General features: G+C 39.1%; 1 protein-coding gene and 1 pseudogene across 1 annotated transcript; one reads left to right on the forward strand and one right to left on the reverse strand.

The window, feature by feature from the left end:
• Window positions 1-97: 97 nt before the first annotated feature.
• LOC148722543 (uncharacterized) lies at window positions 98-10,833 on the forward strand (annotated as a pseudogene).
• A 2,227-nt stretch (window positions 10,834-13,060) lies between these two features.
• Window positions 13,061-16,456, reverse strand: LOC111346093 (uncharacterized). The gene has a single exon (XM_022953389.2). It carries the CDS (start codon window positions 16,297-16,299, stop codon window positions 14,695-14,697), a length of 1,605 nt encoding a protein of 534 aa, XP_022809124.2. The 5' UTR covers window positions 16,300-16,456; the 3' UTR covers window positions 13,061-14,694.
• Window positions 16,457-16,825: the final 369 nt, after the last annotated feature.

The following is a 16,825-nucleotide window of genomic DNA, read 5'->3' on the forward strand; positions in this document are numbered from 1 at the left end:
TCGAGGAAAACATTGATGTTGATATTGATATCAGAACTTTTAGTTCAAATCTTCCTGTTGCATATTAACGTGCGTTTTAAAAGTAAGTCATTCCAAAATGAGTAGCAACACACTGATAGAATTTTTCGCTCACATCGTCTTCAGTTTCACCCGAAGTGTGACAGAGCGTTACAATTCAGAAGAACCTGAATTTACGGCGGAGTCTTTTGATACGATCCCTTGGAAAGCACCGGTCAAGAATGGTATTATCATCCTGTAGATGAGTCTATATTTCAGGAATACAGCGATGGAAGGGACACAGCTTTTTCTTATCTTCCTGAAGTAAGTCTTAATGTAAGGTGTATAGACGCGTGCACACCGGGGAAAATGAGGAGACGCTAGGCGGCAGTCCAAATAAAGATAAAGCAATGGCTTGGAAGCGGCTCGGACCATCCACCCTTTCGACATTTTAGAAAGCATTATGTACTGGAGCTTTCGTTTCATTGTTGACTGCTGTTTTCATCGGCGTACTATATATAATAATAACTTACGTCTGCTATCAAACTATTTACAAATGCCAATTTTATGACATTGATTTTTTTTTGTAATTTCTTTATTTTTTTTAGGCATTTTACAAAACATTACTCTACTTATAATACACTACAGGACTCAGTTACAGTACGATGTTTACAATAGTTTACTGGGAACACACCACAAACAAAGTATAGTTTACAATAAACTTGATTACAGCAGATGACTTACTATCGATTACTTCCACTACCTAGACGATACTCTACATTTACACTACGTAACGACTTATTACACTCCTTTCAAAATGTTACATAAATTACTTACAGTACGTTAATCATAGTATATAGCGAAATTGTGTGCTTTACAATAATATTGACTTCGTATGCTACTCTACACTGTTTGGAAACCTATCCCACAAATCGGTATGTGGCAAAAGCTTATTCCATTTGTGAAAATGTTTAGCTAATTTTTCCGCTTTGTTGCTATTTTCATTTCTAACTGGTATATCTCTCCGATCTTGGTCTTATAAACTCGCATAGAAGGGTTTTTAGAATTCAATTTACACTTGCATATATAAAATTTAGCTTTCAGTATCAGGGGATTTAGAATAGTAAAGTCCTCTTCCACATTGAAAGCTCCAAAAATTATATCCATTATTGTATAGGTTTGAAAGCTAACTTGACATTCACCAAGCCAAGAACAGAAAGCTTCCCAGAAAACCTTGGTAACATTACAATAAAAAAAGATATGTTCGCTCCGACGAAGGGCTAACGCTCGAAACGTCAGCTTTTATAATCGTAACGGTGGCCAATTTACCATTTCAACTTTGTTGATATATTCATATTATTTCGTCACCCCCACCGACGCAGCCCCAAACAGTTTCTTTAGAAACTATCAGCCTTTATTTTCCCATACAGACCGACCTAGCACGATTAATGAGATGTTTATTATATGGTTGTGTCTTATATGCCAATTTTTTTATATTCTCTGTACCTTTTTTTTCTAGACCGGTCTAGATGCCGGTCTAGATGGGAAACTCTAGACCGCTTTCAATATTGATTTCAGGCAATCAAATTCGTGAATTGGGTAGTTCCCAGTCCTTGTGAGACACAGCCATATAATGATGTGAAATATTATTGCTTTTCTAAACCGGTAGTCATCCCAATAAATTTAGTTTCAGACTTTTATGCAACAATAAGGCAACATTCCTCATACAGTTTTCATTTCAAAAAGTCCTGGCTGCGAGTGCCTGTCGAATGTATACTATACTCCATTTGCAAGTGGGTGGGGGAAAGGAAAATTTTGAAATAAATTGTTTGCAGAACCGTAAAAACTGAAATGAATTATTTGCAAGCGCAATAAACTGCAATAAATTGTATGCAACCCCCCAAATAAATTGTTTGCTGGTGCAAAAAGGAAATAATAAGCTGTTTGCATGCAAAAAAATTTTTGTCTCTCCCCCTCCCTTCAGAGAAGTAATGGTCTGCCCCTAACAGCTTATATTTGTACGCTCAAAACAGGGTTACTATGGTTACAAGAAAAGACACGGGTCGTTGTACCCTTTAAGACACCCGAAGAAGGTGAAAGGTGAAAGATAATAATTTGATTGTGTTCCCACGGCACACCCTATTTTCAAACGGAATGAAGTAAGATTGCCAAATTGATGCGCCACGCAAACAAACTCGATATTGTCTGTCCGCGGTTACAATTATCAATAAAACTGCAATGGAGTCTAAAACTCGAAGATAAAGCAAAAGTGGCAACAGGTACAACATTGCGCCTCGTAGTATAAAGCCCATGCCCGAAGATCCAGCATGCTTCGCGCACCTCCCCTAAAGGCTACAGCTCCCGAAGCTTCAAACATGTACTTACTCATGCCTGTGGACGTTAATTTGCAGGTCATGATGACACTACTGTAGCGCAGCTGAAAGAGGCTATTGACTCGTACGGGGGAGTTAAAGGTTGCTGGGCTGCTGTATGCGAGCTCCACCAAACAAAGCAAATGTTAACACCCGTAAAGTGGACGGGCATAAGTCAGCTAAATAATTTCCAGTATGAGTGTGGTAGTATCAAGATGTGGCGCGCATTTCATGTGGGACTACGATCTCGGATAAAGGCTCTTCCCATGGAGTCAACGCAGCAAGTGACAGGTATAAAGGTTTTGAAGCCTTTTCGTGCACTAGACTCCACAAAAGGCGAGTTAGAAAAGCCAGCTTCTCGGTCGAGAAATCGGCCATCAGCGAAAGATGCATATGAGGGGAAACGTAACTACGAAGAAACTGCAAGCGCCTTGTTTTCATGTCCTGAGGAAGGGTGTATTAAAGTCTACGGCTCTAACCACTACCTTGTCAGCCATCTTGACTTCGGCAAGCACCAGTAAAAGCTTCCCCGGGAAACGCAGTACGATCACAATAGACGGCAATGGGCGGCGAAATGCTCCTCTCTGAAGGTAAAAATACCAGAGACCCACAAGACCTCCAGTACTTCTACCGCCAACAGCTCCAACAGTGTGCCTGGTGGCTAGACCCTCAAGGAAGGAAAGAAGTGCAACAGGTTTACAGAACAGGTGGAGAACTTCCTTCTCGAGCTATTTCAAGTTGTGAGGAGACTGGGCGCAAGGTGACCCCACCTGATGCTTCAAGACGAATACGCACACTAAGTCTGGAGGGTACTAACCAACACTTGTTCGACAAAGAGGAGCTCAGCAGATTGCAAGCTATTTTTCTAGACTAGCGATCTTAAAGAAAACAGGAAAATTGCCACAGGCCAGCGATATCAACGCTGGTGACTAAGATTTAGAGCCACTGGAAAGAGAGATTCGACAGTATAATCTCCACCAGCGGGTGAAACATCAGTTAACTCTGTGAACACTCTTTAAACTACAGAATCACGAACCCTTGCATGCGGGGTTTTCTGGTAGGGGGTGTCTTTAGTCTGGTCCTTCAACTCATATGCCTTTTTGTGCAGAGGTCCCCCCTTTTCATTAAAAAAGCCTGCGGTGTAGTAAGGCTGGATTGGAGGTGACATTAGGGAGATGCGTACTCTGGTAGCGGACCAGAAAATAGCGTTTTTCTTCTAGACTTTTGGAAAGGGTTTGGGATGAACCAGATGTAAAGAAATAGATATAATATTCCCCAACCCAAACAAAACAATAAAATCAAATCAGCATTTATGGTTCAGAAACACCGAGGGGGAGGGGGTAATCCTCTGATAATAATACCCTGATACCTTGGGTGCCCTGTGGTACTATAAACAGATCGTTTTCGATGTGTAAAGACCCCCTGTAAAGCATTTTATCTTATCTATTCAAACAACTGATAATTCAAACAAGTGGCCAGCGTGAGTAATGAAGAATCTCTGAGCAGTTTCCAGCCGCAGTCGTCATTTTAAAATGTTATATATGGTTGCGTGTATAAAATCAGCGATCGGCTGGTAGTTTTCCGGCGTGTACACCAGGCTTGGCAAGTGTACTTTTATTAGCACTCTAAATCGGATTTATTTCATCAGGTACGTTTCATAAACCTAATATTGTGTATTCGAATATAATTTGAGCCCAGAATGTTTTCACTAGAATCAGTGGCAGGTTTAACCAGATGTCAATAGATCACAGTCATAGTACCCCCCTGTCACTCGCCCGTTGTCGTGAGCGAAATGCCGATACAAAATATCTGTTTCGCATGGCTATACGTACGTAACTTCACACAGATTTTATCACCTCTATACACTCCTAAACAAATAAAATTTATGGAAATGGAGTAATTTTGAACAGAAACATGGTCCGATCCGAGATATTTTGAGCGATTTTCACTAGAAATTGGAATCGTGGAAAATTTCGATTTTTGAAGGTTTACTTGAAACATTAATATTTTCGAACATAGTTATCGCATCCTCTTCAAATTCAGTTGACTCGAATAAGTATACTATTCATTTGAAATTGGCAAAGATTCTTTATTATATCTGCACCCAATAGTCTCTGAGCAAGTTGCATTGTAAACTTCATGGACTAATTTACCATGATTTTGCTTAAAATTGTGTGTCATTAGAGTGGAACCGCTGTATCTCGTGAACTGTTCGGACTTTGGGAGAAATATTTGGCAGGCTTTTAACTTGGACTAATACCAGTATGTACACAAAATAGCATCAAATTCTGGAGGGGACCATGAGGACTCAAATTTTGATATTGCTTGGATCTCACGTGGACACGTTCTTAAGTCAAATAATTACCCAGATGTCTGAGACATGTAAAGGGCATCGAGAAAAATACGTCATATAGTCAACTACATGTTAGGATCAAAATTGCTTCTGTATGTTGGATGTAAATTTCTAGTTGTCTTTTTTCTCATAGAGCTAATCGAGCTTCACTTGTATTTCGTTGTAAAATTTATTTTTCATAAATAGTATCTATCACGAAACCCGCGTATCTCTACCAAAACGAGACCGAAGCTCTGCGTGAGGTCGCAGTAGTTTGCTAACGAGATTGACGGGAGATAAAAATAATAACTGCCGGAGTGTGGGATAAATTGCCCACAATAGTGACGCTTTTATTTCACCCGACATCAAGAACATTGATATAATAAACATGACGCAATCTCTTACGCAAAGGTGGGGTTAAATATCGGCAAAGAGCCAAATACGTATAAAAAGGCAACAAAAGCCTGAAGAGAGGGCCAGAGCATGGGGAGGAGGCGGGAAAATTCTTCTACAGTACCGAAAATCTGTGTTCGGATGTTAACACGATGGAAATGAAGGCGAGAAGGACCAGGAGAGAAACTGACCTTGCCTATAACCTTGGCGGTATTTGATCTGACCTCATTTGATTGGCTTAAGATCTGTGATTGACAACACTCCTTGCCCCATGCAAAGGCACACCTAAATATTTAACTCTATATATGACGGACCTCGAGATAAAGTCATATTACGCTTTTGTCATAATGTTGGCCTTTTTTCCATATATATCTTTTATCCATGACAATTCGAGGTATATTTTGTTAGAGTGAATCTCAGTCAACATAAATATTATTGGCAGTTGTTTTGGAGCGTTAACTTCCAACAGGATACATGATGAATTTGGAAGAAACTTTTTAAAGTGATGTGATTTTTTGAAGTAGTTAATTATAAAGTAGATTTAAAAGATAATCAATTTGAAACATGTTCTACCATTGGATACGTGATTTTACTTAATCAACTTGTTTTAAGACAGTAACATTCCTTAAAAGAGACACGATCATAAATGCAAAAATAAATGCATCAACTTCACAAATAAATTTCAATTCAGCGTCGCATCATGATATCGTAATGAAACAAAAGTAGTCTCGAGATACAATGAAATATATGAAGTTCATATATTTTGTACTGCGGTATTAGATGCATATGATGCACGATCCTCGCATTAGATAGCGCTATTTAAGCAATAGCGAAAATCAGACCTGAAAAAAATCAGGCCTGTACGGGATTCGAACCACTGACCTCTGCGATACTAGTGCAGCGCTCTACCGATTGAGCTAACAAGCCAACTGGGAGCAGGCCGTTACGTACAGGCCTGATTTTTTTCAGGTCTGATTTTCGCTATTGCTTAAATAGCGCTATCTACTGCGAGGATCGTGCATCATATGTAAAAGTAGTCTCCTTTGGTTTAAAAATAATGCCCTTAGTTCACTCAGTGATCTTTTCCCATTAAGGTAATACCTATAAATATCTTTTCCTGTGAATCTTTGTTACAACATCATCCTTCTTTGCATATTTACATCTTTCTGTGATTTCCAGATACGACAACGCCAGTTCCGCTGGAGATTTTAAAGACAGTTGTTTTGTTGGTTAAAGAATTTAGCGTGACAAGGGCACAAAAAGAGTTTTCCGAACTAGCTTATATCGTCATATGACAACTTCCTTCCCTTTTAAGAGAGTTTTAATTGATTTAATCATTTTTCCTAACATAAGCTGTATGTCTGAGATCTTTTGATGGTTTGTTTTAGCCCCCGCCGTAAACTGAATTAGCGAGCTTAGCATGCAAGAAATTATCTGAATTAGCTAACTTTCATTTTTTAATGTATGACAGTTTCGAAAGCATCTGAAAATTTATTTTCATTGTTTAGGATAAGCAAGTCAGAGTTTATTACAATTCTAATCGAATCATTAAGAGTAATACCCCATTCACACCAAAGCCTAAACATGCTTTAAAGCTGTTTTGTTAAACATGGTTTAACACAACAGCTCCATAAAAGCTGCTCAAATCAATATTTGGTTGACTTCAAATGTGGCACATTGAAAATACAATTTAGCAATTGCTTGAATCTTGTGGAAAATGTAGTTTTTCAGTTCTCTGCTTCTGATTTTTATTCAGTTAAACCTGGTTTAACTAAACAAGTTTTCAGGTGTGAATGGGGTATAAGATTGCTCGCGAGCGAACCTCTATCCATGGGTCAGGAGGCAAATGTTGGAGAAAGCCCACCGCCAACATTTGTTGGCGAAACCATCCATTATAATTCTGCTCAAAATAGCAGTATGTAATGAGTTGAAAGGGCTTCAGTAATTTTTCTTTGTAGGTTAACAAAGTAGAAGAAGTGACTTGGAATAACATTTGACGATAAAAACTTGCGACAAAACGTTGCTTGATAACATTGTAAAATTTAAAAACGATAAAAAGCTAACATCGACGACGTTTCGACGTTAACATAACGTCATTATCAAGTCAAGAATGTATAAAAATAAGTTCTATAAATACTAAAAACGAACAAGAAGAGAAAATAATTTGCGGGTAAACAAAACGTTTAGCACGTATGGAGTCCGTTTGCACGTTCAGATTAGGTTTGAAATTCATCCGCATAAGCAAAGAGATGATCTTTGTTACTGGAATAAAGAGTCTCTTTTCGTAATTAGCCAATTGTAAAAATTTGTAAATAGAAGGGTTTTAGTCAGTACGGCTACCAAACCATCGATGATTTCAAGTGTATCTCTACTTTAAACTTTACCCGTGTGAAAAACTTTATATATTTAATGGGCTGAATAACATTATACTTTACTCGGACGAAGGATTTTGGCTATGTGTAGTCAGTCTTAATGCTTAACAATTAGGATTTGATGAAAGAATGAAACACTTCAGGCCCGTAATTTGGAACCAAGTAATTCGAGTAACATGTGATTTACCATGTAATGCAGTGTAGAAATCCAAGCTGAAGGACCCGAAACACAGCTATTTCTTTACCCAAAACCGAATTGTTTCTCACAGAAGAAGGAATAACTTTAACGCGGATGTTTTCTTTGCTGCGTGACGAGACAGCAAGATGTTTACAGATTACGTGTCACGTTTTCTGCGAGCGAAACGCTGCGCACCTTACATTACAGTTCAAATTGTTGATTGTTCTATCGATTTCGTAAAGAAAAGGAATTTTGGAAAGGACATTGTTGTGGAGGCTCGATGATCCATCGTGATCTTCCAAGTTACGCTGCTAAAGTCGCCGGATAGAACGCTTTAATTAGATTACACGCCTGATCACAGGCAGCCCAAGCTCACTACCAGAAAAACGGACGTGACTATTACCGTGTTGCGCAACGTTTTATATCTATAAAGGTTTGTATGGGATGTTATCGGTTTGTCTTAAAAGAGAGAAAAAATGTCTTGTTTTGAAATAAAATGGGCTTACCTTATTGCCTTGTTGTTTTCTTAGTTGATTCCCAGCGTCTCATGATCAGGCCATTTTGAAGCGTTTTCGGCGACTTAGCGCTATGTTGGTGTTCAACTTGAAGTGACTGTAAAAAAAGTGACTATGGAAAAAAAGAAAAAAAAACTAACTAAAAATATTAAACTGAGGGACATCCCTCAAAGAGCGTATATGACGCGCTAACATGAACCTCAATGTATTATAAGGCGATTTCATTAGTAAACGTATCAAAGCCGATACGATTTAATGCGGTAAAGTGCGAGTTGTACCAATAAAAAGGTAAAGGTCAAGCGAGGGCGATGTTGTTACACTTATTTGAAGTGTTGTTTTACTGTCGGTCAACTGTTGGTATACTAGCACAACGACCGTCGGTATATTAGCATACCAACGCTAAAGTCTATCCTTGACTTGCTTCCTGTCGACCCTGACGTCCGTCAAATAACAGCGGATTTCGAAAAAGCACTGTGGAGTGCCCTTCAACAGGTCCTATCTGGTGTAAAGATCAAGGGATGCGTGTTCCACTGGACACAGGCCCTGTACTTATCAAACTTCAAGCACAACTGTAGGCGAAACGACTTAGCTCATGTAGGCGAATCGAACTGGGTGTCAGCGAAACGACTTGTAGGCGAAACGACTTGTAGGCGAAACGACTGTCATTCGTTAGTATGTGTCACGTTTTTTTTCGAGTGTGACGCTGTGCATCTTACGTTACAATTCAAATTGTTGACTGTTTTCTCGATTTTCTTTAAGAACGGAAAGAAAAGGAGGACATTGTCATGGCGTCCCGATGATCGATCGCGGGCGTGTAAGTTAGATGCTAACTAGGTCGCTAACGTCAAGAAGACGCGCGCTAGGATTGCTGCAAGATTATATTACACGCCTGATTTGCTATTGTATAGACTTGTCACCTAAAACCTGTCAATAAAACACCTTCATGTCAACAATATTTTGTCATAAAGGTAAAACAAACATGACTTTGCAAACATAGCCGTGTCAATTTTCGAATCCCGACAAATCCAAAGGCGCGCCATCCTAGATATAAGCTGATCGATTTTGCACCTTTTTCAACTCCAAATCGCGAAATTCGATTCTAAGGAGGCACAATTGAAAGAATGTAATTATTTTGCGTCGATACAGCCCATAGAAGGGCTCTAACGAGCGAATTGCTAATGGTAAGTTTACCCCACTAGGCTAAACTTTACCCGGCGGTAAACTGAAAGAAACAAAGCACTCTGATTGGTCAATTCGGGTAAAAATTACCCTCATCTGGTAAATGTTTTTTAGTGCATATTGTTTTTGATAAGGGCACAATGTTTTAGACATGTCTTAACCTCTGCAAGGCCCTAAAACACTGAACAATATCATCGACCATATCACTATTGGTTCTCAACTCCCTGTCAGCATTAATCCTGAAACAATTCCGGCTTCTGTTTTCATTTGATTTCCAACACCATTCTCCTTATTCCAACTTTCCCAGGAATTTTTCTTTTTGATAGCACATCTACGAGAACAATGGATTTCATGTGGCTTTTGCTGAGTGGCAGCATTCATAGGAGCTCCTCTCATACCATATGGAAATAACTAATTTCCAATACACTCTTAGGACTGTAACGAATGTTAAGTTCCACTGAGAGCGATATGCATGGGGTAACGCGATATTTTGCAGCGTTTTTGATTTGTTCCTGTAACACCGTGTAGGGTGGGTGTGCTTCCGCTTCGCCTTGGTAAAAAGTTGCATTTTCATTCGCGATTCACATTCACTACCAAAACATGGTATTGTTTACCTTCTATCAGTTTGAATCTTAGCTTATTATCTAAAATAGAGGTAAATTATACTCAAAGAAATTAAGCTTGCTATGTGTTTCCTTACCGAGTACTGAAAGCTGGCTCTTGAGTAAACAAATAAACATTTCCCAAAAAAGAATACGTTCAACATGTCGACGAGTTCAGTTTACAGAAGTTATTTTCAAATAGCGTCCTTACATTCCAGTCTGAAAGGCAAAATATATCCATGAATACACAGTTTAAACTGCGCTGACATTTCATTGATCGAACGCTCGAACAACTTGCCGACGATAACATCAACAAGCCTACGGCACGCATGCGTATGCGTTTTTATTCCTGTCCATGCATCCGGGATATTCTTATGTGTTGCTGGCGCCGCTGTATTTTGGCTCAGCGGTGATGTTTCGAGTTTTGCAAGCCGATTTAGACAGTTTACAATCCATGGCGACTCTTGGAGTAATTCACGGCGTTGCAGAAGTATTGGAAAGAAGCATGATGGTTATCATCGATCACTTCTGCCATGTAATTTGAAAAAGAAAATCAGCTCCTTGGGGAAGTTTTCGCACTCCTCGCCGTGAGAGGCTAATGGCTGATGTCGCCATCACGAGCATGTTGTATGAGTCAATTTGCCTCGTGTCTGTAAATGGTGTTTTCCTCTTGTACCAACTTATTTATATGGAAAATGAATCCTTTTTAAATTTGCTTCAGTCGTTTGCCATCCGAACATCAATTTTGCTGGTGATTGAGTGTTTTTTTTACCAGCATATCTTTCGCGATAGAAACTCACTATCAGAACATGGCTGTCATGGCTGTTTGGCGGAAAAGATGGAAAAGACATATACTTGTGGCAATTATCAATGCAGTTCCCTTAGCAGTGTGATCCGGCGGATATATCATAGAAATTTTACACGGACGTTTCAATGAAACTAATCATCCTTGCAAAATGCCGTTTTCTTGAGAGTGCGCATGTGTATGTGCCCATCGTCTGTGAGTTATACGTATCTGGAAAAAAGGATCCAAGTAGGAAAAAAAATTGACAGATTCGCGCAATTATCCTGTGTTGTGTTTCGTTATTCTTAGAAAGAATTATACAAATGTATGGGAATCGTGAAACTCGGAAAGAGCCAAAGCAAAGAGTTTTATTATTTCCTTTTAAAAAATTACCAGGTACGGCACACAGTATGATTTGTAAAAACATATCTTCCACTGCATCAATTAATCAAAGCTGTTATCTAAAAGTAATAAACCGCACTCTCCCGGGCTGATAACTCAACAGATTTGTATGAAACACAGGAAAAGTTTGTAAATCACTCACTAGTCTCCGGTGGAAACTTTTGTTCCGTTTACCAAACATCACATCGATCGAAATATTATAACAGTACTATATAACCCTGGGTTATTGTTGATAATTAAAGTGAGAAGGGAAAACCAGTCCTAAGTTCCTTGCATATTTTTGGTGTTAAATTCCATATTTACAGAACGAAGCTTTTTTTCAGGGGTTGTAAATTGTTATTGTGGACGTTCAAGGGTTTACATCGCCAATGTAAATCCCCGCCAATACACGATATCCTTTGCTTTCCTGACATCAACTACCAAACAACAACTAAACACAATAAAGTCGATAATGACCTCTCGCTTCTTACCCTCACCCTGCCCCTAGGAATGAAGTGCGGGATCTTTCACTGCGCACCAGCAGTTGTACTTAGAGTGCAAAAGTCGACCAAAGCCGCCTCGAACCAAGTCTGGTGAATAGTTTAAATATTAGAACAGAACAGTTAAAGTCTATTTTTTCCGGAATACATGATAGGCGGAACATGGCAAAGAATTCTTTTCGATCCTAAAGCTCTGAAACGGGGGTTTAGTTCACTGCATTGAAATCTTGCACGAGTGCATCGGGTAGTAAATTCGCTCAGAAATTGTACTCAAGTGTGAAGTTCGGTTAGTTAATTTTAAGAATCTCGCGAGTGTTAATTCTGTTTTTCTTATCAACTTAATGATCTTGTGAAGGGTGTGGCTGCTGAACATTAAATTATTTTACTAAGAAACGGTACGCTCCAAATACACTAGAGACATATAGTACCAGGGTTTTCGTATTAACGGCAAACCTGAAACGGCAGTTTCAGGTTAGGTGTTTGGCGTATGACTTTTATCGCTTCTACCGCTTTAGCTACACTTCTCCATGATATTGAAGAGGCCGACATATTGAATTTCTAGAAACTGAACAGCAGTGTTTGATTTTCAAATGGCAACAATAAGTCCTATTTTCACTCATTCGCTAAAAAATTTATCTAAACTTGTTCTAAAAAGACTGGTTTACATAACTTTCTGATTTGTACGAAGCATAAAAACAAATTCAGGATAAAAAAATTTCAGGTCAATCACTTACGTGAAAACCTACCTCTTGGCGTTGAAAACGCGCGTAGAGAACTCCGAACGTGGCCGCAGGGCTTTATCACGTGACCTCCACCGGTTTGCCGTTGGAGGTTTCCGCTGAAAACCCTGGTGCTAAATGTCACTACTGTCTTAAAAAGTTTAGAACTAGGGTATCTATAAGATAGCACTGCTGCGGCACAATCTGCTGATAGTGACAGTTACACAGTGATTCATCTAGCTGCGCGTTCCAAGACTTACATTAACCTTTATTCCTTAAAAGCAGTGTCAAATCGTGAGGTGTTTCCAAAAGTAAGATTTTTAAATCTTACTTAAAAGAGCACCCCTCAGTTCCATACAAATTATATTCTGTCCGAGCACTGGATTGCGTCCATGAAAAATTTTTTTAAGGGGGGTGGGGGGGAGGTCGTAGTTAATGGAAGATACCTAGAAAGAAGGTATTGCCTTTTGTAAGACAATCTCATCCAGCTTTGCCAAACCCCAAGGACATACAGATGGGGAAATGATATCTCGAAACTTATTATCACATTGCACTGAGAGGAATTCCTACTGAGATATCCCAGTAAGAGCTAAACTTTAAGCACTAGCGAATAACAAGAGTCGCACAGGCCCATCAACACCTTTTTGACAGTCGATTGCCTATTGCTTCCGGGTTACCGGCGTGTCACTTCACGCAAGGTAGAGTTATTCATTGATCAAGTGACTCTTTTCCTTGCTCTAGTTCAACTGTCCTTCATTCAGTAACAAGACAGTAGATTTACCATACAATACTCGCGATTGGTTAATTTACCTTTACTTAGGAAAGTAATTTGAAAAACGAATGAGTACGTAAAGGAAATAATATAATATAATATAATAATAATAATAATAATAATAATATTCATTGATTTGTATTGCGCAAATATCAATCCAGAGTAAAACATTTTCATCTGCGCATTACATTGACTCAACAAAATCCTGAAATCCTAAACATATTCCAATTTACAAAAAGTCTTATTTACAATAACTAATTAATCTTTAAAGTCTTATATACAAATCCTTCTTTATGAAAAGAATAAAAACAATAAATTAGCTAGGAAACGCCTTCTGGAATAAATGAGTTTTAAGAGCCTTCTTGAAAGCATTAACTGAAGATATATTTCTAATAAAAAGGGGAAGATCGTTCCATAATTTAGGGGCAGCCATGTAAAAAGATCGATCACCAAGCGTGGAAAGAGACTTGCATGGTGGAATGTTAAGAAGTTAGCCATCATTTGATCTAAGATAGTACCTACCCCCTGTGTCTTTCAGAGATACAAGATCGGAAATGTAAGTCGGAGCAAGTTTGTGAATGGCCTTAAAAGTTAACAATAAAATTTTAAAAACAATTCGATATGCTACAGGCAACCAGTGTGGGGCTCTCAGCAATGGTGTAATATGACAAAATTTACTTTCTTCATATACAAGACGTGCAGCAGAGTTCTGGTCTCTTTGCAGTTTTTGAATCTGATACGCTGGTAAGCCGTATAAGAGGCTATTACAATAGTCAAGGCGGCTAGAAGTAAAGGCATGTATCAGAGTTTCAGTACATTTTTTGCTAAGGTACTTCCTTATCCTCCTGATATTATACAAATAATAGAATGTTGCAGAGCTTGTTTTCGTTATGTGATCACCCATTGATAGGTTAGAATCTAACTTCACACCCAGATTCCGAACGGGAGATTGTGGAGTAATGACAGTGTCTAACAGTTATGCCATCCATTGTGATTTTAGCAAGTTGCTGTCTGGTGTAAATGTCTCCTGTAAATGTCTTTACAGTAGTAACGCTATGTAGAGCAATACACTAAACGCCATCCAAATCTTTGGAAGGCTTCGAAATACGACCTACGACCCGTAATGCACTCTGGTATAAAGTGGCGTAGTGCACTCAGGCTAAGTGCAATGCATATTGGTAAAAAGTAATGAGTTCGAGAATTCAGATCCCCTTTAATTTGTATATTTTCTTAATTCCTGATTAAGTCGCTGCTCGCTCGTTACGCTCGCTGCGCAACAATTATAAATGCACCTCAGTTTCTGTATCTACACGGTATGTACATATTAGAATGAGGTATGAAAAGAAGGATGATGCCCTTGAAAGCTTCGTGCCAAGACCCCCGCCAGTACGCCGATAACAACTTTTCGTTGCCTATAAGATTTCTGACGTCCCCTGTCGCATGAAAGATTTCTTGCCTTCCACAGGCTGAGCGAGTTTACTTTCTTCTCTCCAACGTCACGTTTTCGTAACAAACCGGTAAATGTAACATGTCAACCATTTCCAGCACCACAAGCCGATTAACATAAGGAAGGCTAAAGGACTGCCAATATTAAGTTTCTATGTGAAGGGCATCTTGCAAGGGTGACTTTTAAACTCATCAAAGAACCCATGAACAACTTTCAAGAGATTTGCTGTCGTCCAGATGGCCACTGGAACCATATTAGCCATCGCAGCCAAAATGTGTCTTTTCCACATTTTTCGCCAAACGGCCATAACTGCTATGTTCTGAAAGCGAGTCGCGATGGCTAAAGATAAGCTGGTGAAAAACCACTCAATAACCAGCGCAACTGAGGTATGAATTACAAATTCCTGCAGAAGTTTTAAAAGTGGAATGTTTTGTAAGTAAATGAATTGATATAAGTACAAAAATCCGTTTACAGACACAATAGCAGTTGATTCACCGAGCATGCTTATAATAGTGATATCGGCCATTAGTCTCTCACGGCGAGGAGTGCGAAAACTACCCCAAGAACTTGACTGTCTTTTCCAGATCACATGACAAATATGATCGATGAAGACCATTGTGCTTCGTTCCAGAACTTCTACCGCACCGTGGAGTATTCCTAGAACAGCGATGAACTTGAGATTGTCAAGTCCTGCCTGCATTACTCGAAACATGACCGCTGATCCAAAATACAACGGCAATAGTAAGATGAACGAATATCCGGGATGAGCAATTCTCTTCAAGCGCTGAATGCAAAGTCGTAAGAGTACCTTAAAGATAGCTCCAAAGAGAGGCGAGAAGAACGCAATCAGGAGTTTTCCATGCTCAGTTTGTTTGTTGTACATTGGATAAATAAACGATGCTATGAAGATGGCAAGAAGGAAAGGGAAGCAGCTTGCTGTCGTCAGTTTTAAAAATAAACTCGCTCTACCCGACAGGTTCCGAAAGTGATTTGCTACAAGATAAACTTGGCAACATATACTACTTACAAATAACACGTTGAGAGGAATCTTCTGAGACACAGAAAGCTGCGAATGAGATAATCGAAAGACTTGAAGGAAAACACGATAAAGTGTATCTACACAAAACAGGACAAAAGCAACAAGAGTGAGTTTCCTTTTGACGCCCTTCAGCTGATAAGGTCGAAAAAGAAAGAGCATTCCCACAAAGAACCACATGTAAAGAAAGGCAACACCTACTACGTCAGACAATGTTCTGATCCACTGTATTTTAACAGGGATTGTCTTCTTTGGCTGAAATTCGCAGTTGCGTGTGGTTTCGTAGGAGAGGTAAGAAATCATGATGTTCAGTAGGCCGATGATTGCAGGAGTTAACAGTGAAATCAAGGCGCCGATGTACATTGATTGACAAACAGTGCGAAGAGCGGATGGTCTGAATCGCTTCCAAGCCATATCGTCATTTCCATCTTGCTGTTCGTCTTTACTCTCATCTGGTGAGCTCGCGTCTATGAGCCGATATTTAACTCGAAAATTACCTACTGACAAGAGATCATACTCGTTGTCCGATGGCAGTGAATATTCCTGATATATGGGTTTATCAACGGGATGACAATTCCACTCTCGACCCTCTCTGCTAAAGGTATTGTCATATCCAAAGATCTCTACTTCAGGTTCACCAGCGCTGTAATGCTCTGTCACGCCGCTTGTGAAGCTGATTGCAATACGACCAAAAGCTTCAAGCAGGAAACTTCCATTCATTATCGCGTTTAATAGAAGTCGAGGGAATACTTCTGATCGTCATCGAATGAACGCTCATCGAATCAACAGTCATCGAATGAACGAGTTTCGAATAAGCTCCAGTTTTCAAGTTTGATGTTTTGAAAGAGGAAGTGCTCACAAAGCGAAGACCACACTTAAACCCTGTCAAGGGATCAGGTATAAAATGCCTCATTTACATTTCACGGAAACATGTCAAGTTTTTAAGAATTCAGTACCCCAATGTGCTATGTGAATATTCAATATGCGTCGATTATTCAGTTTTTACACGGATATTTTCATAAAGTTTTGTCAGATGTAATTTCAACAATGGACTTTGTACTCGGTATGGTATCAGCGGTATTTATTCTCTTGTTCTCTCTGATGATCAAGCGCATTGTTCTTCAATATTAATATTAATATTAATTAATATTAATATTAATATTAATGGACTTTGTACTCGGTATGGTATCAGCGGTATTTATTCTCTTGTTCTCTCTGATGATCAAGCGCATTGTTCTTCAATATT

Source organism: Stylophora pistillata, chromosome 10 (assembly GCF_964205215.1).
Source record: "Stylophora pistillata chromosome 10, jaStyPist1.2, whole genome shotgun sequence".
NCBI lineage: Eukaryota > Metazoa > Cnidaria > Anthozoa > Scleractinia > Pocilloporidae > Stylophora > Stylophora pistillata.